Source organism: Sciurus vulgaris (assembly GCF_902686455.1).
Source record: "Sciurus vulgaris genome assembly, chromosome: 17".
Lineage (NCBI taxonomy): Eukaryota > Metazoa > Chordata > Mammalia > Rodentia > Sciuridae > Sciurus > Sciurus vulgaris.
The window spans coordinates 28,197,196-28,220,852 of record NC_136478.1 but is presented as its reverse complement, the minus strand read 5'-3'; the positions used below and the strand labels follow the sequence as shown (position 1 = coordinate 28,220,852).

The 23,657-nt window shown below is 52.2% G+C and overlaps 1 protein-coding gene across 2 annotated transcripts in view; it reads left to right on the top strand.

Moving 5' to 3' along the window:
- GNAO1 (G protein subunit alpha o1) overlaps positions 1–23,657 on the top strand; it is a 161,192-nt gene that overhangs the window by 77,410 nt on the left and 60,125 nt on the right. For both annotated transcript variants that reach the window (XM_079117917.1, XM_079117918.1), the window contains exon 3: positions 5,873–6,014. In XM_079117917.1, the coding sequence (XP_078974043.1) occupies positions 5,873–6,014 (142 nt within the window). The remainder of the gene's footprint in view (positions 1–5,872; positions 6,015–23,657) is intronic.

The following is a 23,657-nucleotide window of genomic DNA, read 5'->3' as shown; positions in this document are numbered from 1 at the left end:
CTGCTGCCAGCGAGTGCCCACTGCGGGCAGGCCCACGCGGCCTTCATTCTCCTGGTCCTCACTATGGCCCAGTGAGCATGGCCACTATTCCCTAGCTTATCTCCAGGGGAGGGAAACAAGCCCCCAGCCATGCAGCTAGAAGCCCCTGCCCCTGTTCTGGACCCTTAAAGGGATTGTGCAGGGGAATGGGAGGGGCATTGATCCAGGCTGGAGATGGAAGTCATGTGTCCCAGCAGTTTAGGGCCTGAGTGCTCGTGAAACTTCAGCACATGAGGGAACTGTGTGCTTTGGTGCCTTTGTCCCAACCTCAGAGGGGTCTGTGATTCAGAGAAGGAGAATGGCTGTTGAGCCAGATGATTGTCCAGGGTCCCTTCCAGCTCCCAGCCTGTGGTTCTGTGACCATATAAGGCCACTGTGCCTGGGGAGTCTTCCTGCAGCCAAGTGCTGTCTGCAGAGAGCAGAAGCCCAAGTCTGGGCCTCCTGCAGGGTGCCCAAGGCACCAAAGAGCAGGGTGGAGTGTGGCGAGGGCACTGTCCCTCCACCCTGCCTCCTCCCAGAAGGCTCAGCCGGCTCCTGCGGGCATGGCTGCCACCCCTCCCCCCCTCCACTTACACTTGAGATCTCCTCTGGGCTGCGTTGCCAGGTTTCCAGAGTCCAGGTGGCGGCTTCTGTCCAAGGTGGAGCTTAGAGCTGCAGTCAGTGCTCGCTGGTCAGCCCTCCTGCTCCCCGTGGTTCTGGCTTGGTGGCCTGGAACACCTTTCCAAGTCTCTGAGCTGTGGGTAGGCCACAATGCAAAACTACCACGGCCTTGCCCTGATGCCCTGACCCTGCAGGCGTAAGAAATGTGCACACAGCTCACACAGGCACACGCCTGTCTGCCTCCTGTAGTGCACACCTTGGAGGGGCAGGCCTTGTGCATCTGTGTACACCTGACTTACGCCATTATGTCCCACCTGCCCCAAGCATGCTGCAGAGCCCAGCCTTGTGGTAACATGGGAAGGGAGAGTGTAGGGTGGCAGGCTGGTGGTAAAGACAGAAAAAATTTAAAAGTCTACTGGGAGATAATCTCTTGTTACCAAGTTTTAAAACATTTTAATTGTGACTATTGAGTGACAGAAACGCAAATACATTAGCTTATATAAAAATAAGAGGAAATTATATTGGCTCATATCTCTCAAAAGTGTAGAGATAGGCTTGGCTTCAGGAATGGTTGGATCCAGGGGCTCAAACAGTGTCTCTGGGACTTGATTGTTGTTCCACTCAACATTTCCACCTGTGTGAGGCCACTGTAGCTAAGGTCTCACAGAGATGCTTTCTAAATCCAGGCCTCTCTCACCTCCAGCATCAGACCGAGCCATCCCATGAGACTGAACTGCTCTGAGGTGCATTTCCAGCCCCACCCAGAAATCATCTTTTCTTGCCCCCACCCTCCAAAATGTTGGGCAGACAGTGCAGGGGCTGGGAATGCTTGTGCTGGGTGTGCAATCACGGAGGCTCTGGAATGTGGATAAGAGGGGACCAGGGTGGAAGAAGCTTCCTCTCAGCCTCTGCCTGCCAGTCATAAGCTCAGACGCTGTCCTGCCACTGACCAGCTGTGAACCTCAGCGAAGAGACCTGACCTTGAGCCTCAGCTTCCTCATTTGTAAGGGGGCAACAGTGAGTTTTATGCCCCAGGATTGTTTTGAACATGAGATGAAGTGTACCACGTGAAGCTCTTAGCACAGAGAGTGAGCCCTCAGACGCTGACTGCAGGTGTTAGTCTGCCTGCTTAAAACCACAAATGAAGGAAATTCCATTTGGGAGATTTTGTCTTTGTAATGAGAACACTATTACTAGTCTCGAACACATGTCACATACTTAACTAGCTGTTTCTCACAACATGTCCTGCAGACGAGGAAATCAAGGCTGGAGAGGTCAAATCATTTGCTGGGACACAACTCATCACTGGTAGAGCTGGGCTGGCTCAGGCCTGTCTGTGGCCTAAGCTGTAACCACTGCTCTACTCTGCCTCTTGGGAAAGACATGGGGAGACAGAAAATAAGGGGGCCATATTTGATACTGTTAAGGATATCTACCTAGAATCAGTGCTGGGGGATGAAGACAGGAGGTGTGACCTGGGAACCATTCCGTGGGAGGCGTACCCCGGAAGGCCTCGTGTCTTCCTCTGAGTGGCAGGATTATCAACAGTAGGGTGTTGAGTGAGTACTTGTTATTTTGTAGTTGGGGGTGAGGGAGGACATGAAATTACCCTGAAGCAGCAAGCCCACTTGTAAACTAATATAAGCCAGTTTGGACAAATCATAAGACTCATAATCATGATTTGAGCAAGAGTTTGAGTTTTTCCCAACTTGCATCCTTTCTGCAGACCACAAATGAAGCACCAGGCCGACACCTGCGCCTCGTCCGGTGCGTGGTTTAAGTGTGGTAGAAAGGACCACGTACTTGGACACCTGGGCTCTGTTCCTGGCTCTGACACTAACCTGCTGAGAGAGATTGGGCCTGTTACTTACTCTCTCAGCCTCAGTTTCCTCTTCAGTCAAATGAGCGTAAGAAAAACCTACCCTTCCTGCCTCACTAGGCAAAGGTCAAGATTTACGAAACTAAGTGAGAAAAAACAATGGGCCCAACCCCAGGTGAAGGAAATTCTGTTGGCAGCAAGGGGCCTGGAGAGCATTCCCAGGATGTGGCAAGGCCAGCTGGTCCCGCAGCTCTGGAAGCGTGTCCCTCGCCTCTGGGCAGATCCCCCTGCGCTGCTCAGGTCGGCCTGGCCCCAGGCTCTTCACAGAGTCTGAGCGACTTGCCTTTCCTTCACGATTTTCCTTGTTGATCTGGAGTCCCTGACGTGCACTGAGGTGCCGTGCTCTGCCTTCGGGCCACATGCCACCTTCCATGTGTGAGTCTCTCCACAGTGTCCATCCCTCCTATCCTTTGCGCTGTTGTTAGGTAAGTGTTATGTACGTTGTGAACGTGATAATACATGCCCAGCCCCTTTCCTCTGCCTGGTGGGATATTTTCTGCTTCTGTCTTCAAGTTCACTGGCCTTCTGTGTGTCTAATCTATCTGCTCTTAGTCCCATACAGTGACTTTTTTATCTTGGCTGTTATATTTTCATTTCTCTCTGTGTCTTCTAGTTTTTTCTCTCCTAATTACAGTCATGATTTCCTTTAAGAAAATTTCCTTGAAAATATTTTTAAATACATGTTTTTACATTTTGGCCAATTCCCTCACCTATCACTTCTGAGTGTTCCTGTTGACTAATTCTTCTCATTATGGGTCAGTCACACTTTCCTGCTTCTTTGTATATCCAGGAATTTTTTATTGGATGGTGATGTTATGACCGCCCTAGAGTTGAATGTCTGGATTTTGTCATCCTCTTTCATAGAGAATCGGCCCTGTTCTATCAGGCAGTTAAGTTACTTGTGATTTTTTTCAAGGCCCGTTTTCTAGCGCTGTCAGGACAGGCCTCAGGGAGACTTCAGGGCCTCATTTAGCCCTCTTACTATGGCAGGAGCTTTCTGGGGTCTCTGCAGAACACCCAGGCATTCCCCAAGGACTGTCCGCTCTGGCCAGCCAGAACCTGTGGTCTCCCCGGCGCCAAGTGTCCAGCTGCGTGTAAGCTCCCAGAAATTCGTCCTTCCCCTGGCCCTGCTCCCCGACCAGCTGCAGCCCCTCACCTACCAGCCAGACGCGTGCAAGGCCCACATGGCTGCCCGGGGCTCTTCCCCTCTGCTCTTTCCTCTCCAACCCCAGCTGCCCCTGCCTCCCGAGCTCTGGGCCTGGTCTCCAGGGCCCCGCCAGCCGCTATGCTGCACTGTGCTGCGCTTCTCCTTCCCACACTGTGTCCGGTAGATGCCTGCAGGTGACCACGGACTCTCATCCTCCACTGGGTTCCTTCTCTCTGTACTGTACTGCTTTGTCTCCAGATCCCTAAAAACTCTCGTTTTGTATGTTTTGTCCAGTTTTCCGCTTGTGTACGGAGGAACCTAGCAACTCCCTGGAGGTCTTTCAGGGTAGTGTACCAGTGGGCTGGATGGGTCTTCTACTCTCAGGAGACTGTTATAAAAATCAGCTTAGAGCTCATCAAAGTCAAAAGAAAGGTGTTAGGTCACTCTGACCTGCTTCTTAGAGAAGCTCAGGATGAAAACCCACAACCCAGCACCCAGTCTGATTTTACAACAGGAATCATGAGTATCTTATCAACTCACAACTGGAAGCATAAAAAGTGGGATACAAAGGAATATTATTCAGTAATAAGAAATGAACTACTTAAACACTGCAACATGGATGAATCTTGAGAACTGTGTTATGAATGGAAGGACCATTCACAAATGACCATATAAATACATGATTTAATTTATGTTGACTGTCTGGAATAGACTAATTTATAGAAACAGTATAGATTAGCATTTGCTGAGGATTGGGTGGGAGTTGGGGAGTGCCCACTAAGGGTTACTTTGGGGGCAGACAAAAGTGTTTCAAAATTAGACTGCAGTGATGCCCAACTCGTGGATAAACTAAAACAGTGCATCGTATACTTCAAATTGGTGGATCGTGTGTATGTGAGTGGTATCTCTATTCAGCTGTTTAAACAAGGATTGTTAGTAATGTATTTCTGCACCAAAGGTAATGGAGACACAGAGAGGGGTGGCGGGGGGTGCTCAGCTGTTAGGTTGGCATGTACACACGTCAGCACAGCACTCAGCCCCGGTCCACAGAGTGTGGCCACAGAAGAGTCCACGCAGCTCACTGAGGGACACATGTCGGCTGCTAACCTTAACAATCCATTTGCTCTTTCTCCGTTGCTTCAGTTGGAAGAGGATTGTGCTGTTCTGGCATGATTTCCTCTCTAGCTTTCTCCCTGTCCAGATCCTCGTCAGCAACAAGCATGCACTGAGTGGCCACCAGGAAACGTCACCTGCCTGAGAACTGTGGTGTCCCCTTGGTGGGCTCCGTGTCTCTCGCTGTTACAGAATGTTTCACCATTCGTGGCAGTGAAAGCCACGTACAGGGTGGAGGAGCAGGAGGGCCTCCTGTGGACGTGCCCTGGGTTATTCCTTGACGTTGGTGGGCTGTCTGCCCTTCATCAATCAGCCATAAAGAATAACAAAATTATGGCATTTGCAGGCAAATGGATGAAATTGGAGAATATCATGCTAAGTGAGATAAGCCAATCTCAAAAACCAAAGGACGAATGATCTCGCTGATAAGCGGATGATGACACATAATAGGAGGTGGGAGGGAGGCAAGAATGGAGGAAGGAGGGACTATATAGAGGGAAAAGAGGGATTGGAGGGGTCGGGGGGAAGGAAAAAAATAACAGAATGAATCAAACACCATTACCCTATGTAAATTTATGATTACACAAATGGTACGCCTTTACTCCATGTACAAACAGAGAAACAACATGTATCCCATTTGTTTACAATAAAAATAAATTTGAGAAAAAAAAAAAGCCCTGGGAGTTTTCTCTGAAAGAAAAACGTGTTGGTGACTTGAAGACCCCTGGCGCGAATTTCCAAAGTACGACCAAGTGTTCACCTGTCTTAAGACCCTAAACTCTGCTTGAAATACCAGTAGCTAACATGTATGGAGCACTTAGTGTTTGCCTTCCTCTTCTTGAGTTCTTTCAAGTATTAGTAACACCTCTCACTGTACGTGAGGGTTTTTCAATATTCTGTTTTTCAGTAATTAAGATTTTTTTTCCTTCAGATTTTATGGCACTAATGCAGCAAGTCAGTAATTCATCATCCCAGTGGGATCCAGCCCTCACCCCTCTAAACCCGGGGATGGCCCAGGGCTTCCCATGCCCAATACCCATGCACTGAGTGAGAACAATATGTGATCAGGTGTGGTGTGTGTGGTTTTTCTGCAGGATCATCCATGAAGATGGGTTCTCTGGGGAAGACGTGAAGCAGTATAAGCCTGTTGTCTACAGCAACACCATCCAGTCTCTGGCAGCCATCGTCCGGGCCATGGACACTTTGGGCGTCGAATATGGTGACAAGGAGAAAAAGGTAGGCATGCATCTGAGCCCAGGAGCACAGTGAGGAGAGGGCCTATCTCCGGCCCCAGCACCTCCTCTTGATAACACCAGGCTGCTTTAAAGAAACCGGAAGAGCCCGTGCTCTGTGAGGAAGCTGTGTGGTGGCAGTCACCAACCTAGGTCGTTGTATGAAACTGCCTGGCAAATTCGGGTCTTCCCTGGTAGGCAACTTCCTCGGCAGTCACCAACAAAGGCAAAGCAGAATTCCGGGGATGTCTGCAGATGAGAAAGGGCTGGTGTCTATACTAAATTAAGGCTGCTGCACCACTGTATCAGTACCAGCCCTGCACAGTTAACTGGAACTGAAACAAAATGTTTATGGAATAAAACAAACCTGGCCTGGCCATCGCTTCCCCTCCTTGGGAGAACCTCTCTGGCCTTGTTGGGATGGGGGCAGCCATTGAAATCAACCTCCCCTTGACTCCAAGGGGTATGTTTCCTGCCTTTCCTGGGTAAGTCTGAGGCTCTCCTTCCCCAAGGAAGTCAGTGTCCTAGAACAGGGACTGGTTTGGGGTTGTCTTCAGGAATCTGATAAATGGTGAATGGAACTCGAATAGAAAAGCCTTTTAGTGCCAGCTTTTGCCTTCGCTGTGCACTGAGCTGTTGCTCTACTGGCAACCGTGAATGAAAGGGAAAAAGGACAAAGGGAAGAAGAGAAGCCAGCCTCAGAGAGGTCGATCCAGAAGCAGCACTTTGTCCCCAGTAGGATGGGGAGTCCCATGAACCTCTCCAGACCAGAAGTGTAGGGAAGGGGAGCAGAGAGGCTGTGGAGTGGATGCGGGACCTGTGTTGGGGTCTCTGGGTGAGCAGTGTTAGTGTCGGGTCTTGTGTGACTTGACTGTGCCTCATACCCATATCCTCTCTTAGCTAAAAATCATCTCCCTCACAGAGGAAAACTGTCTGGCCTTCTGACAAATTATGTGTGACAGACAGCTTTAGATGTGAAATTTAATATTTTATGCACAAAATCCTAATTCCATGGGGCAGAGTTGCCCCAACTCAGGCACTGGCTTTCTGGGTCCTGGGGAATTAGGTGACTGAGAGTGTGTCCCAGGACAGGTTTGGGGAGTGGTGGGCAGCCAGGTCCTGATAGGTGGGCTGGTTCTATAGGGAAGTGCCTCTCCCACAGGAGACTGGCCTTGGCTTTGGCCGTGGGGCCAAGGCCTGTGGAAGAGAGTAGGGGAGTGGAAGGCACTGTTAGCTCTGCAGCCTTGTCTGTTGAGCATTCGCTGCAGACTCCCAGCGTGCTAGGCAGTACGCTAGGTGCTGGAGATACAGGAGTGAGCACAGGAAACCAGACCCTTGGAAATTACCTACTGAGGTCATCAGTGTTAGCCGGATGAGCACAGTGCCATTGGTCTTAACAGTGGTGGCAAGACAGGGCATTGGGACAACTGTCATTTGCTAATCACTTCGGGCTGCTGGGCGCAGTACCAAGCCCTTCACTAAGCCCTTCACGTGTGAGTCCCACAGGCCTCCACGCCCAGAGCAGGTGGTGCTGGTCTGATCCTCAGATGTGGCACAAGCCTTTGGTCTCTTACCTTCCTTGGGCAACATGGGACATGGTACCTGAATCTAGCTAACCAGATGACAGGAAGGGCCAGAGGCACACCCCACACACGTGACTTGCGATATCTAGTCAACTCTTCCAGCTCAAAGTCTCCTGTCCTGACTGTAACCCAGAGAAGTTAGCATGGCAGCAGAATGCTTTTCTCCTTCCATTTTGGAAAACACTGATTCTTGGTGAGGGATTCCCCTTCTGTCATCCTGACTAGAGAGACTGCTAGGGATCACTAGGAGCGTGATGTGTTAAGGATTATGCGGCCGAGCGTCTGGGACACGGGGGCCCTTCTCTTCCTGTTTCTCCTGCATGGGAGTTCCTGGTCAAGGCGGCCTTCAAGTAGGAGGGAGTAGAGGGGTCCACCTGAAGGAGGGACAGAGAGCAGAGTGGGAGTCCCTGGGGAGCCACTGAGCACAGTGGAGGAAAGCCTAGCCCTGTTAGTGGCAGGTGGCACGGTGGCAGGCACCAGGTCCATCCCCAAGCAGCACAGGCTCATAGGCACAGTCTTCCTTCCTGACAAGGCCTGGATCACAGGCCCCTCCTCCCTGTGCTCCGACCCCAGTGACGGCAGGAAGGAAGATGGACCCGACTCAGCCCGGACAAGCCAGGCAGCTGAGAAGGGGGTTCCCGGGAGCAGGCTGATGGGAATCTGGATGGAAGAAAGTGGCAGTGGGTCCTACCCTGTGGGAGGGGGACACCCAGGCCAGGAGGACTGCAGTGGCTTCTGGTGTGGAGAAGCCATTAGGAGCCAGAGCCCTGCCCTTTCCCTATGGCCAGGAGCTTCCCAGTGTACATGTTCAGACAAACAGGAGCCTCGCCTGCTAGTGATGCTGTGAAGAAAGTAGACAGGGTGATGTGGAAGGACCGATGGGGCAGGGGTGGGAGGAACACCTACCTTGCGTTCCACAGCCAGAAGGTTCCCAGCAAGTGCCACAGCCCTGAGGGAGGAGCGAGCCGGGCGTTCTGGGAGGAAGTAAAGCTATGTTTAGCCTGGGCTGCCTACAGCTGGCCAGAGATGGCCACCCAGTGCCCTGACCTCAGACTGTTGTCCCTCTCAGGTCCCCAGGGGCTTTACACCCCAGGGGAGCTGCCACTTGGATATTGGGGGACCATCCCACACAGTACGGACCCAGACTGGTTTTTGAACCCTGAAGGAAAGACACTGGTCCTTGTTCCTTCCTGTCCCCTGCCCCTCACCCCCATCCTGGGGTCTCTGGAGGAGGCAGCCCCATGCCTGCTGGGCCTGCCAGCTGCACACCCTCCCACAGAAGAGCTGCCTCAGTCCCAACCACGAGAACAGTGCTGCAGGCTTCTGGCCACTGACTCCCCACCTGCCCCCAGATAAAGGAGGACTGATTGGTTCCTCCCTTGTCCTCATGATTGTGCCTGTACCCGTATCTGAGCCTCCAGGGGTGGACATCAGTCTGTGGCTCCGTCCCCATTGGCCAGCCTCACAGACTACAGAGCCCTCCCCAAGATGCCATGTGCCCCCGTCTCTCCAGGCCTCTGCCAGGCCCTGCTCTCTGCCTCCCTTGATCGTGAGACTGCCCCCACTCAGTGAGGATCAGCCCAGCTCCATCTCTTCCATTCCCATTTCCCTTTCCGTCCCACAGCAGAGGAACAGCAAGTGCCTTCTCCCTAGTGAGTGCTTCCCCACGTGCTGGCATGGCGGCTGTGGGGCCATCTCTTGCCTCAGAGCAGGGGCCCTGCACTTGAGTGTGACCAGAACCCTGGAGCAGCTGATGAAAGTCCTCAGCCTTCTGCAGATCGGGGCACATGTGCGCATTTCTAGGAAATTATGCGTGCAACTTGGCAGGGTTCCGGGTCTCTTACAGCCCACCAATGGAGCCTAGAATAAGAACCTTCTGTACTTTAAGGTCTTATGATTAAGGCCTTTGTCGTTCATCACTGGGTCACCTCCTCACCCCCATGACCAGCACAGTCCTCAGAACATAGTAGGTCTTCAAAAAACATTCCTTGGACGGAAGAACATGTTTTGCTCTCTCAGTTCTCAGATTGAAAAAGGAAGGTGCGTGGAGTGTCATCTCCAAATTACCAGAGGGTGGTCCTTGAGCACCTCTCTTGTGTAGGCTCATGCGAAGCCCTGTGCAAAAAAGATTCAAAGGCATGTGGACAGGGCCTCTCAGAAGCTGGTCGTCTTCCTGGGAAGATGGTGCTCGCGGACTGAGTGACCGTGACTTCCCTGTGGTGGTCAGGGAGGGCTGCCTAGAGGAAAGGAGGCCGGAGCTGTCGTGAAGCATAGGTGTGGGTGAGGAAAGGCGGCTGACACAGCCAGTGGGCATGGGCTAACGGCTGTAGCTGGTTATGACCAAAGGAGATTTGACTGGCTGAGGCGGTCAGTGGCCAGTAGGGACACGTATGGGAAAGTCAGAAGACAGGTGGGTCCAGATTTGCTGTTGGGGGTCTGGGTTTTTTTCTGTTGGCAGTAGCAGGCACTGGTGGGTTTGGATTTGGGGAGGGACAGGATGAAAGTGACATTCTCAACTTCCTCTGATGGCCCGTGCAGTGTGGATGAGGTGGGAAGATGCTGAAGGTGAGGAGGCAGGTCAGGAAGCTGTAGCAGTAGACCATGCGTAGGCATGGGGGTATGGGTCGAGAAAGGAAAGGCAGCTCAGTGAGGTAGAGTGACAAAAGAAATAAGGGGACCTAGTGCTTGGTTGGTTACTGGACAAAAGAATAAAGACAAGAAACTGAGACACTAGTGTTACCAGCCTGGAAGGGTGGGAACAAGGAGCATCCTGGGCAGGAAGTCAGGAGCCACTATCCCAGGAGCACGCTTTCAAACCTTAGGGGTGCAGTGATCAGCAAGTGGGTGGATTCAGAGAACAGGAGCTCCGGACTCTAATGGCTCCAGCATAAAAGTGGCTTCCAATATTTATGACCCAGGGCCTATTTTAAACAATTTACATTATTAGTTAATAAGCATTATTCAGTGTTGGAATTTTTAATCCTAACAACCACCTGTGTAGTGGGTTCTACTGCTATAGCCATTTTGTAAGAAAAAAGGCACAAAGATGCTAAGTGACTTGCTGTCGTGCAGCACAGAATACCTAAGTACCTAACAGACTTAGGTCTGTAACCCTGACTGACACCACCAAGTCCCTGTGGCTCGGCCCACAGAAAGTCCCACAGTACACCCAGGCAAATCACATCCTTAAAGGAATCCCATTCTTATCCTAAGGCTTTCTGAGAGTATGAAAAGGGACCCCAAAGACAACGCCACTGCTTTTCTCATAGTCCTCTTCTGTGTTCCTGCCTGTCCCACTCCAGGCCCTTGAGCTGCTCGCCGGGCCTCTCTCTGCCCTACCTGCAGGGCTTTCCTTCTCTCCCCCAGCATTCCCCTCTCTTCCTCTTTCTCCCCCTCCTCCTTCTCACTCTCCTTCTCCTCTCCCCCTTCCTTCCCTTTCTCCCCCTTTCCTCCCAGGTCATTATCATGGAAATTGTCTCGACCTTTCCGCTGAGGTTTTCTCCACCATCTCCTCCCTTCTTAGCCCTGGGCCTGCACCACTATACAGAGGAAGTGTCTGCAGGACTGGCCTGAGCACAGACACGGGAAGACAGGGGAGACTGGACAATTGCAGGGTTGGAAGGTCCACTTTGGCCAGTTGGGGAGGGGAGGGGGGAGGTCTTTTAACAATCCCATGTTAACAAGGTCTATCTCACACATGTGTGTATAGAAACATATAAATTTATGTGTGTGTATGTATACTTGCATATGTAAATTATATAAACTAATGAAATAATAGTGATGGGGGAAAAAACCAATACCCCAAAGTGTGGTGCTTTGGCATGCTGAGTCCTTTGAGGGGCACTGGGAGAGTGCAGGAGCAGTCACTTTCCTGTCCTGTCCTGCCCTCCTGCAATCGCTCCCCACCCTGCAGGACCTCACAGAAACCTCTTCCGGAATGCAGGTCGCCTAGCCTGTTACTCTAACCTTCTCTTTCTGGGTAAGAACTGAGCATAAAGAAACCCTCTGGCCACCTTGTCTGATAGCAGATCATAAGACCCCCCATTCCAGAGGGGGAAGGAGAGCTGCGCAGAGGCTGAGGAGAACCCTTGGTCGTCTGCTACGTCACATCACTTCCTTCTGGTCCAGCCACATTTCTGTACAGCTGTCCATTCTTCATTGAATTTAGGCATAAAAGTAGACAGTTTTCCCTGGACCTTTGGTCCTTCATTTCTAAAGATTCCTTTGTCACCTGAAACTGTAGGTAAATAAATCTGCAGCACTTTTCTTGTTGACTGTCTGGTTGCAGACTGTGACCCTCATGTTGGGACAGGACAGCCATCATGCTTTTCTGCCCCCTTGGAAGCAAAGTAACACCTTGAACTTACATAAAGTGCTATTCAGTTAAGTACTTTTACTTCCTTCCTTCCTTTTTCCTATTTGTGCATATGCCTGTTTCTCTCAAATATAAACTCCGTTACATCTTAATCATCTAACACAATGCCTGACACAAGAAGTATTTGCTGGGTTCAAATCCAGCTCTGCCACCAGCTGTGTGGCCCTGGGTAAATGCTTTAACTTCTCCAGGCCTTGGTGCTTTTGACTGTAAAAGGGTCATAACCCTCCCAGCTTCCTCATTCAACTGCTTCTAGAGTATGTAATGTGCATAGGACAGTGTTGGGTGCAGAAAATTCTCAGCATATGCTAGCAATTGTTCTTTCCATCATTTGAAATTATTACTGTTATTTGTTACTGTTGGTAAAGTGTCGAGGAATCATCTCACAGGCCTGCAGTGAGAGTGGGCAAGGTGGTGTCTGCATTTTCAGGTTAGAAGCAGAGGAGCAGGCACTTCCTAATTGTCTGCCAAGGTCTCTGGCCTAATCAGGACAAGGGATGGAAGATGCGTGCTGGCTGGAATTGCTGCCCGGTGCTCCTCTGCCACCAAGGGGCTTCATTAGAAGGGCCCCCTAGAGGTAACAGCAGCTCTTTGGAGAGGCAGAATCGAATTTCACACTTAGTTTCCAGAATGTCATTGGATCTCCTCTGGTGAAAGAAATCTTGACATTTAAGTCACACAGTGGAGCTCGGAACACTGTCTTTTTCTAACCATGGGACTGTCGTGGTGCCATCTCCACCACACGGTGCTGTTCACCTTGTACGCATGAGTTCTGAAACAGGCAAAAACAAGGAGTTCTCTGGCCTGGGTCTGCTGAGTTCCCTGGGGCTTGCAGATAGTTCCGTGATAGTTGTCCGAGGCAATGGGGCTGGAGGAGGAGGCAGAGGGAGGCTTCTTACTCCCAAAGCTCAAACCTGAGGCCAAGAAGGGGCAAGTACACTGAGGCATGTCATGGACCAGGTACCCTCTGCCAAGCCCCACAGCCTGGCCCTGCCCGACCTTTTCCCTGCCCCAGTGGAGAGACCTTAAGACCCCTCCATTGAAGACCATCTCATCCTGCTGCTCCATTCTGCAGGTGGGCAAAGGGGCATCTGGCCCAGAGAAGAGACTTCTTCCAGGGATATGTGGCAGACCTAAGGCCAGAACTTGAGGTTTCCTAAATCACTGCTGAATTCTCTCATCCCACCAGGCTGCCACCAATCACCCTACCAACTCGGGACTTCATTCTTCCATTTTACCAGTCAATCATGCCACAGATATTTATTGAGCACATACTTCCTGGGAGATGGTGCACAAAATAGCAGGGATGGGTGCCAAGGCCAGGGCTCCCAGTCTTGTACAGAGAAGACATCTCTAAGACTAGTAGATGGGCACCTTGATTTCAGACTTCTGCTGGCTCTTATAGTCCAGCTCTCAGTGCAGCCAGATTAACCGGCTCCCTGGACTCTAAGACTGGCTCAGGTCCCCTGCCTGGGACTGCTGACTTCCACTGCTGAGGCCCCATCCTGACTGCTGTACCTTGGCTCAGGGTGGCAGTACCAGTCTCTTCCTGCTCTAGATGTCTCCCAGGTCATGGGTGTCCTCAGCTGAATGGGACCACTCCCTCCTCTGAACCCTTGTCACTCAAGCTGGCCCTGCTGCACCCAGCACTGTACTTCATGGCTGTCTCACCACCACAGCCAGGCATTGAATCTGGGGGGGTGGGATGGTCTCTATCTCCTGTGTGTGCCTAGCCGTGACCAGTGCTTCCGAGTCCGTGCGTGATCCCATTCATCCAACAGCTGTGTGCCTCTTCCAGGCTGCGGGCCAGGTGCTAAGGGTAGGCCTGAGGACAGGACAGACTGGCCCCTGTCCTGAAGCAACGTGTCCATTGTGGAAGGAATGAAAGATACTTCATGCTTTCCTGATCCCCTCCATGGCCAGAGCGAAGGTGATTGCAGTGGCCTCCTGTGTTCACCCAGCCATGTTTCTATTGGTTCATTCATTCGTGCAGGAGCAGGTTAGCCCCAGACTCTGCCCCTGCGAGGGCAGCCAGGGGCATAGGTCAGTGGACAGCATTGTTTCTTGTCATGATGTGCAGGGGCAGGAGCCCTAAAGCAGCACACTTCGAGCAGCACAGTGAGGCACGGTGGGGTGTGGGGCACAGGCTCTGGGGCTGGGCTGCCTGAGTGGAGTCCCTGTTCCTCTGTTTCCTGGTGTAGACAACAGAACAAGCTGTGTGTCCCTCACCTTCCTCGTGACACACTGGTGATGGATGTGAAGACAGTAACAATGTCCTATCTCGTGGGGGTTGTCCATTGAATGACCCAATAGGTGCAAGCTCTTAGCACACAGCACACAGTAGGTGCTCAGGAAAGGTTAGCTAATATTAGCCTTACATGCCTCAAAGCAAAGGGATACCTACCTTTAGGGTTTTTGGTTTTGGTTTTGGTTGTTTTAGTTGTAGGTGAACATAATACCTTATTTTATTATTTATTTTTATGTGGTGCTGAGGATGGAACCCAGTGCCTCACATGTGCTAGGCAAACTTTCTACCACTGAGCCACAACCCCAGCCCCCTACCTCTGGTTTTAAAAGGTTAATTGGATGATAGTAGAGGAAGCCCATCTTGGAAGAGGGCTGCCTGTGCTCAGTGAGGACTGGGCCAGGGCCTGACAGAACATAGGAGGAGCTCTGTTTTTGCCTGGGTTCAGTCCTGCTACCAACTGTCCATCCTAGAGAAGCAGCATGATTGGCCTTCAGTGAAGAGGCGCTAATGAGGGGAAGCTGAGAGTTACCAACAGTCTTGGGATTTACTGGGGCCTACTTCTGACTGAGTAGAAAACCTCTTTTCTAACCTGCACCCTTCTGAAACTTGGGAAAGCTATGCCATTCCCTACTTTAGTAAATTGAGTGTTGAGAACACTGGGCTATTCCCTTCTGGAAGGAAGCTCACACTGACCGCTGGATCCTCCCCATAGACATCAGACCAGGGTTTGTGATTCGTGTCCAGAGGTGAAGGAAGTTCCTGTAGGAGGCTGGGCTGAACATGCTACACACAGAATATTCCAAAGAAGAACATTCTGGAGACAACAGGCACCTAGGAGAAAGTCCATGCCCTCGCCTTGAGGCTTTTAACCCAGAGGCACAAGGACAGCTATGGATATGCTCCCTGGCCTGTTCTTCAGCACACAGGGGAGCATATCATACTGCCCTGAGAGTTGTGGAAGCACACCATGTGTTAGACGAGGCCTTAGCTGTAAGTGGTAAGTGCTTTTCCTCGAGAAAGTCACTTAACTCTTCTGAACTTTGCTGTCCACGCTAGGATGCAGGTAAAAATCACACAACCAGTAGTGGCCCCACGGGGACAGCCAGGACCTAGTGGATAGGGAGTCCCCAGCGTTGGCAGTCCCAGGGCTGCCTCTGTAGCTGTGCAGCATCAGAGTCTGGGTCAGCACTGGATGACTCTCTGGATACTCCTGGTTCCAAGATGGCAAGCATCACACCCTCCCACAAGGAGTCCAGAGGAGAAGGGAGACGTGGGGCAGCCCTGGACTTCTCCTTCCTCCACTTTGAATGAGGCTTTTTGGCCACTCTAGCTGTCACACAGGAAGGAGAAAAGGGGCTTCGGAATGGCTCCAGTCATCCATCGCCTGCCATGCTTCTGCAAAAGTGGACGTGCTAAGTCAATGGGAAGCTCTGCCCACAGGTCAGCATGGTGATGGCAAGGTGGGGCCTAGTTTCTTCTGAAGTTTTTGCCCTTTTTTCCTTCGTTCACTCAAAAACAAGAACGTTGTCCCAAGGGGCATCCAAGACAAGGGAACAGCTGGGTGACTGATGAATCCTGGCAGCACAAACTAGTGGGTGAAGCAACTGGGCAAATTGTCTATCCAGAGGAGCCCAGCCTCCTTCGCTCCCTGGCACCTGGCCTCACCCTTCTCCAGCAGGTCAGGCTCACTTGTCCCTGCAGAGGCTCCACCCAGCTCCTGGCCTCTGGGGGGCCTTGCCCATCTTCTTGCAGTGCCACGTGGACTGGAATGGGTGTCCAAGGCTGGGCCCCATCCGTCTCTGTGTGTTCATCACCTGCAAAAAGGGGCATGACATTTTAAAAAGAAGAAAAGTGAAAGGAAACTTAAATGAAAGGCTTCAAGAAATAGTGGATGAGGACACAGGCGGAGGTGCCTGGCCTTGCACTGCAGCCAAGTCTCTGTCCCTCCAAGCTTTCACTCCCCTCCTTCCTCCCCGGACCCCTAATCACTCTGCCCTGGTGGCAGAAAAATGCCTACAGCCATGCAAATGAACATTGCAGTCATCAAGACGAATGAGTCCTCACTGCTGGTCCTTCCTTGAGTGTATGAGACCCCAACTCCTGCTGCCTGGCTGCCCCCCAGAAGGACCTGAGAGCCTTGTCTTTGAGAAGGAGCACTATGGGTACATCCTTTGAGTCAGGAGTAGTCGTTTCAAGGTGAGACATAAGCTGCTGAGAGACTTACTGCCTTGGAACAGCTGAGAGAGACCTACCAGGCCAATGCCATATTTTCAGGCTCCTGGAATATTGAAAAGTGAAGAACCCTCAAAACAAGGTCACAAAATTGTGATCTATTTTAACTATGTTTCCTTGGCAAATTAATGCTCTGGACTTCCACAAATGTAATGGAATATGATGGTGCTCCCTAAAAAATAATTATAGGATTTGCAAAGATACTAATTCACAGAGCAGTGCTGGCCATGTAGTCCTATAATTGGATACAAATTAGAGCTTGTGATGGACACTGTCACCTTTTCTCCCAAGAAGTCTCCTCCCAACTCTACTACCTCATTTTGTCCATGCCCCGTATCTGAGCCCTTTGTACAGTCCCTTCCTGGCTGCCATGAAAAAGTCTAGGTGACCAATAAGCTAGAATTTAATGGGCCAATGGGTGTCACAGACTGAGAAAGGAATTAGGTTTGTTGTGGCAGTAACACCGTGTAGGTGAGGCTGTGAGTCACAGGCTGGTGGGGATGTCCAAGGTGGTATCTGTGTCTCCCCCAGCTTAGAGTCCCACTGAATAGGACCTCACATGAAGGGTGCTGGTGGATGTTAGTCAGCTGTCCATCACTATAATAAAATACCTGAGATAATTAACTTGTAAAAGAGAAGGTTTAATTCGGTTCGTAGTTTGGGAGTTTCTAGTCCAAGATTGGGTGGTCCCATTGCTCTGGGCCTGTGACGGGCATGCCAGATGGTGGCAGTGGGGAGTGCAGGACAGAACAAACCCACTTACGTCATGATCCAGGGGGCAAAAGAGGAAGAGGAAGGGGCTAAGGTCCCACTAAGAGCATGCCCCCAGTGGCCTAAGGGACCCCCCACTGGGCTCACCTCCTAAAGGTCTCACCATCTCCAAGCAGTGCCATCCTGCGATCAAGACTTTAGCACATGGACCTTTGAGACACACTTGCCAGACCAGGTGAGGAGGCTCCCCTAGGAAGACAGAGCTGGTCTTCATTCTCGCTGTGACACACAGCTGTTGGCACATTCACCTGCTCCTGCTTCACTCAATCTGCCCCCTCTCCTTCATCTGCCTGGCAGCCAGCAGTTGCCAGAGACCCCTTCTGAGTAAGTTAGGGTACTTTCAGTGCAAGAGATATAACCAAACTTGAAAACTGCCTTATTAAAACAGAACAAAACAGCTCTCTGACCCAGTGCTTAGGAAGTCCAGAGGTCGGCTACAGGTGAGGCTCGTTTTACCAGCTCAAGCCATGTCCCTGGCTTCCTCCGTCCTTTCACCCTCTCTGACTGTGTGGTCTTTACCCTCAGACTCCACAAAATCACTCCTCCACTGTGCAGGTAATGGCTCCAATGGCTGAGTCGTGGTTCCTAACCTGGGCACAAGGCACAAGGTGCAGTCTTCCTTCCCTGTGTCTCACCTGAGTCCCAGGAGTCTGTCTCTCTTCTTGGCCACAGCTGGATCACAGGCTCACCCCTGAACCAGCCCCTGTGACCAAGGAAAGTTGACGCTGTGAATGATGGGCTGAGGGGTTCCTGGGACAGGAGGTCAGGGCTGGAGTGTAACTCAGTGGCAGAACACTTGACCGGTATGCCTGAGGCTCTCCAAAATAAACAAACGAAACCAGGTGGTCATGAAAAAGAAAATAGAATCAGAAGAAACAGATGCTGGGCAGGCTACCCACCACAAGCCATCCCGACTCTCTCCTTGACTTGGGCCCTGCCTGCAGTTCTCTTTTGAGGAGGTGATTCATAGGCAGTGGTGCAGGCAGCCAGAGGATGCCAGCTGGCAGGGGACATGGACACACAGCCCCACATCACCCAGCTCATCTCGCCTTTCCCTGGGGACCTATGGGATAGCTGGGGATGAGGAGGGAGATGGGCCTGTGGCAAACGAAGTCTCCGCAAGGAGACTCTGGTCTTCCCCAGCTGCCTGAGCCAGCAGGGACCTTCGAGATGAGCCTGTAGTGACCTCGTTTCAGAGCTAGGGAGGCAGAACTCCAGAGGGCTGTACCCAGGGAGGTGAGGCTGTGCAGCAGTGGTGAGAGCCAGGCTTCAGGGTCGGGAGACATGACTTTGAACCCTGGCCCTGCCCTATGCCAGCCATTGCACTTCAGGCTAGTCAGTGGCTCAGCTTCCCCATCTCAAACGTGGCAGCAGTGATAATAATACCTATACACAGGGTTGTTAGGGCCAAAAGAAATCACACATGGTAACAGCCAAGCAAAGTGCCTGGTAAACAGCTCCTATTACCCACCTCTTGTCACCCACTCTACTGTGTGTGGTACAGGGTCAAGACTAGATTCCGGAGTGTGACCGTTTCCAAACCAGATAAAAGGTCAGTGTCAAGGCATCTTAGCTACTGCAGGTCAAAAATCATCTCCTCCCCAAAATCACCTGTGGTTTCTTGTTCCAGGCTGGGAGACAAGGTGCACCACAGCCTGCCCCTTTGCTGATTCTGTAGAGGTGGGCCGAAGGGAGCTCCCACTGAACCAGACCCAGCAAGGTCTGCAGGAGACTCCCAAAGAAGTAGAGATGAGGAGAGAACAGGATCACAGGAGAGGGAAGGGACAGGGAAAGGAGGAGAGCAGCAGACAAGGACACATGACTGTCTGGGAAAGTGGAGATGGTTCTGCCCAGGAAGGGTGTCCCAGTGTCCGGGTGGGGAGGGAGGCGCTTAGCACAGTGCGTGGCACAGAGCAGAGGCTCCCAAAATGTCAGCTGCTTTGTTCATTTTTATGAGGATCACCCATGGCTCTATAAGTATGGTTCCCTAGCCCTTCAGCTCAGATGTCTTCTCTCCTGACACCACAGCATCTGGCTTTCTCATTCATGCACTCAAGAAATGTGTGTCAAGCCTGGCATGGTGGTGTGTGCCTATAATCCTAGCTGCTCGGGAGGCTGAGGCAGGAGTATCAGGATTTCAAAGCCAGCCTCTGCAACATAGTGAGGGCCTAAGCAACTCAGTGAGATGCTACCTCTGAACAAAATACCAAGAAAGGCGGGTGGGGGGTGACAGGGGATGTGGCTCAGTTGTTAAGTGCCCCTGGGTTCAATCCCTAGTACCAAAAAAAAAAAAAAAAAAAAAGAAAGAAATATGTACTGAGCCCTTCTGTGTGCCAGCAGCATGGAAAGCACTGGGCAGCCTGGGAGCAAACGCCAGCAGGTGTGTGCCAGTCTGGAGCTCAGCTGGCGAGCAGGTGCACAGCCCTGCGTAGTTCCAGGGAGCTGAGTATCCTGCCATGGGCCTGGCTGGCCCGTGCGGAGGACAAGGCATCTGACAGAAAGCAGAAGGGCCTGGCATTAACGAGACAAACAAGGAGGGAAGGGAGGGAGAATGCTTCAGGTGGTGGAAGGACACATGCAAAGACCTTGATGTGGGGAGCCCCAACTGAGCATGAGGGTCTGAAGTAAGTCCAGTGTCACTGGAGCCTGAAGGTCAAGGAGGGACAGTGGCAAGAGATGACACAGAAAGAGAAGGCAGGGAGGAGAGCTTTGAGGCATGGAAGGCATTTGGCTTTGTTCCCAGCTCAGCAGGAAACCACTGGTGGTTTGAAGCTAGGCTGAAACACGACTGGCCTTTGGGAAGTCCCACTGTGGCTGTGGGGACAATGGATAGATGGACAGCCGGAGTGTGACAGAGAGATGAGCTGAGAGGCTACTGCAGGTGTCCAGGGATCTAGAGAGGTACTATCTGACCAGAGAGAACTGGGCCTCTCTTTGAGTGTGCCCATAGTCCACCAGACATGGAGCAGTCCTGTGCACACCCCGATGGACCAGGAAACCTGCAGGAGCATGCTAAACCCAGCAGATAGAGGCCTGCTGCCCACACCAGTGCAGATGGACCCCCAGACCCTAAGGACAGCAGCAGTCCTGGCACCTGCACCAGGTGTCCTCAGAGGAAGCCACCTCCAGACAGTGCCTCCACAGCCACTGTCCCCTCTCAGCCCTGACCTCTACCCTTTCTAGGCATGCTGACCTCTGTTCCCTCAGCCTCACCCCAGCCTCAGTTTCCTCATTTGTAAATCAGAGATAAATTATATATTTTCATGATCAAATAGCCATGGGTGGGAGTTCTTGCAATACAACATGCTCTGCCAAACATGGCATGAATGCGTTCCTGTCCATCGGTGCCCACAGACCTCTTGTGTCCCAGGCAGCAAGCTTATGTGGCCCAGTTTGCAGGCCACAGCCCAAAAGCAACCGAGGGCCTCTTGAGGAGATGCAGATTAGGATCATTTGCACAACCAAATTCACCTCCCCCAGTATTTCTGGTCTGAAGTCCCCAGGGCACAGTCCTGAACTAGCTCACTGCGGAATTCGGTCCAGCTCTTCCAGCTCTGCAGGAGCCTGCTGCTCCTCGCCCACCCTCTGCCTTCCTCTCTCCTTCCTGCCACACTTCCCATGGCAGCCTCACTCCCTGCCTAGTGCCAACAGCAGCTGGTTCCCAGGTGACCACTGGACAAGGAAAGGAAGGACAGCTCTCCTGGCCCAGGGTGCCTCTCTGGACAGTCTTGCAGGTCACCGTATGCACTAGAGGCTCCATCACTCTTTCCTGAGTCTGTGGTTGTGGACCTGAGTGATGACATCTTTGACTTCAGACTCTTCCCTCCCTGGGACCATGTCCAAGGGTTGCACTCTGCAGCAAGGAGCCTGGGCCGGTGCATCTTGTCATGGAGAACCACACTGCACATCCTTGAGTGAAGCCCAGTGTGTGGTAGGGCAAAGAGCTCCGGCCTTGGAGTCAGGCAGGCCCAAGGGCAAAGACTGGCTCTCTGCTTTCTAGTTTTGTGACATCAGGCAGGTTCCTCAACTATCCTGAACTTCAGTTTCTTCATTTGTAAAATGGAAATAATACCAATGTCTATCGATTAGAACATAGACTCCTCTGCTCTAACAGAGCCCCAAAATTACAACAGTGTAACAAAGTTTAGAATGCATTCCTGTCTTGCCTGAGCAGCCCAGATGTGACACAGGGTCAGGCCTCTCTGACCTCGCTCCGTCACACACTCAGGGTCTCTGCCTCCATTGCAGTCAAAGAGGCTGCTCCTGCTACCCCTTCCAGCCAGCAGCAAAGGGAGAAAGGGGAATGGAAGGCCGCAGTTTGCAGAAGGAGAACTGAATATAGAAGGCCTGTGTGCCAGGCCAAGGGGTGTAGATTCTCTGTGGCGTGGACCAGGAGGCATCTGAGTCAAGGGTAGGGCCAGTGACAAGCAGTTTGTCCTACTGGGCAGAGTAGTCAGAGGTCTCCTCTCTGGATCTGGTGGCACCAGGTCAGTTTGCCTCAGATTTACTTTTTATTCAAGGCCCAGTGATTCTCTTCCCCTGGCCCAGAACATCAGAATCTCATGTCCCCATCCCTCTGGCCACTGAGGGGACTTCCTCTTGCAGGACAGGAGTCCTGGTGGGCCTGTTCCTCAGTCCAGGTCACTTCACTAGAGGGCCTTTCCTCTGGCCACTCAGTCCTAGAAGCCAGCAGTCCTCCTGCCTCCTCAGGGAAGCCTCACTGGCTATCCCACACTTCCTTCATAAGGTGTCCCTGGCCCTCACAGTGTGTGGCCCCCCATAGAGCTTACTCACAGACACTTTCTCAGTAGGCACCTTGCTGTGGACCTGCATTTTTGCGCTGGGTTCCCATAGTCCAGTATTCCTCTAGCATGAGTCCCAGGATAGGTTACAGAAAAACTCATTTCTTGCTGAGCAAGTTTGGGGACACAGACTACTTCCTTGTGGAGAACCGCAGCACACTCCCTGTTAAAGGCACCCAGAGGCCGAGGCAGGGAGGCCTATTCACATGTCTCACCCGGTGTTCCCCACAAGTTCAGTGATCCTTACATAACCATTCACTGGGGCATCCTTCCTTTCACTGAAGAGGACACTGAGGCACAGTGTGAGGACACTTGCCCAAGGTGATACCATCCTGTGACAATAAAGCTGAGACAAGAGCCAGGTCTCCATTTCTAGGCCAGGGATTTCCTGACTGTGAGCCTTTCTCCTGCCCCCACCGGGAGCAAGAACCACCCTCTCCACCTCCAGTACCACAGTGGGTTTGTCTTCCTGTTGCAGAGTCCCGCTCAGCCCCCTGGCAGCTGGAGAGCAGGGTCACAGCCATCTGCCTCCCATGCTGCCATCTTTGGCCCAACAGAGCTGAGGCCCTGGGGTGGTAGGGGCAAGGCAGGTCAGCCTCCAGGTTTGGGCCAGTGATCTCCTGCTGTGTTAGTCAGCGTGGCGTTGCTGTGACCAAAATGCCTGACAAGAACATTGGAAGAGGGAAAATTTGTTTAGGCTCAGGGTCAGAGGTTTAGTCCATGGTGGGCCAGTTCCAGTGCTCTGGGCCCAAGGTGATCATGGAGGAAGGGCATGTTGGAGAGAAGCTGCCCAGGCAGAGAGGGAAAGAAGGACCACAGAGAAGCCTTCCAGGGCACCTCCTCAGTGGCCCACCTCCAACCAGGCCCCACCTGCCTGCAGTTGAACCAGGATGGACTGATGAGGTTGCAGCTCGTCATCCAGTCATTCCACCTCTAAAGGCACCAGCATCAACACAGGAGCTCATGCCCATCCAGACCACCGCCGTCATCCACAAGAATGGTGGCCCTCGCACTCCTTGCACTCTGTTTGCCCCCAGGAGTGGCAGGACGGGGCGATCCAGGCAGCCCTGTGCCCTGCGTTGTTCTGAGCACTCCTCACGTGTTACGCATTTGATCCTCTTCTCTTGCCCGTGTTTCTTGCAGGACCTGATGGGTCTGTGGATTCTACTATAGTCCTCTTTCTCCTGATGAGCAGGACTGGAGTTCAGAGAGTAGCAGCCCATGGCCACCCACTCGTGAGTGGTGGAGCCAGGGTCTGATCCAGCAACCTGGATCCAGAGTGTGTGCTTTTAGCCCATTAATGAGACGGAGGCCCCCATATCCATCTTGGCTTCCCCACCAGGAACATCACTGACCAGGCACCGAACTGGGCATGTAGTAGATAACCAACAAGTGCTGAGAAGCAGGGAAGAGGCCAGGCGGGGCCAGCTGGCACAGCAGCTCTGATGTCAGCTGTGCTTCAGCTGGCCGTGACTCACGGTCACGCCTGGCCCTGGGGCAGGTGAAGCTGAGGGCCCGCAGAGCAGCAAAAGCCTCATCTGCTCCTGTCAAGGCCTCATCTGGTTCTGGGGCCACAGCAGCCATGGGCAAGAGAACACCCCAGTGCCTGCCTCTGGGGCACGGAGTGTGAGAGCCC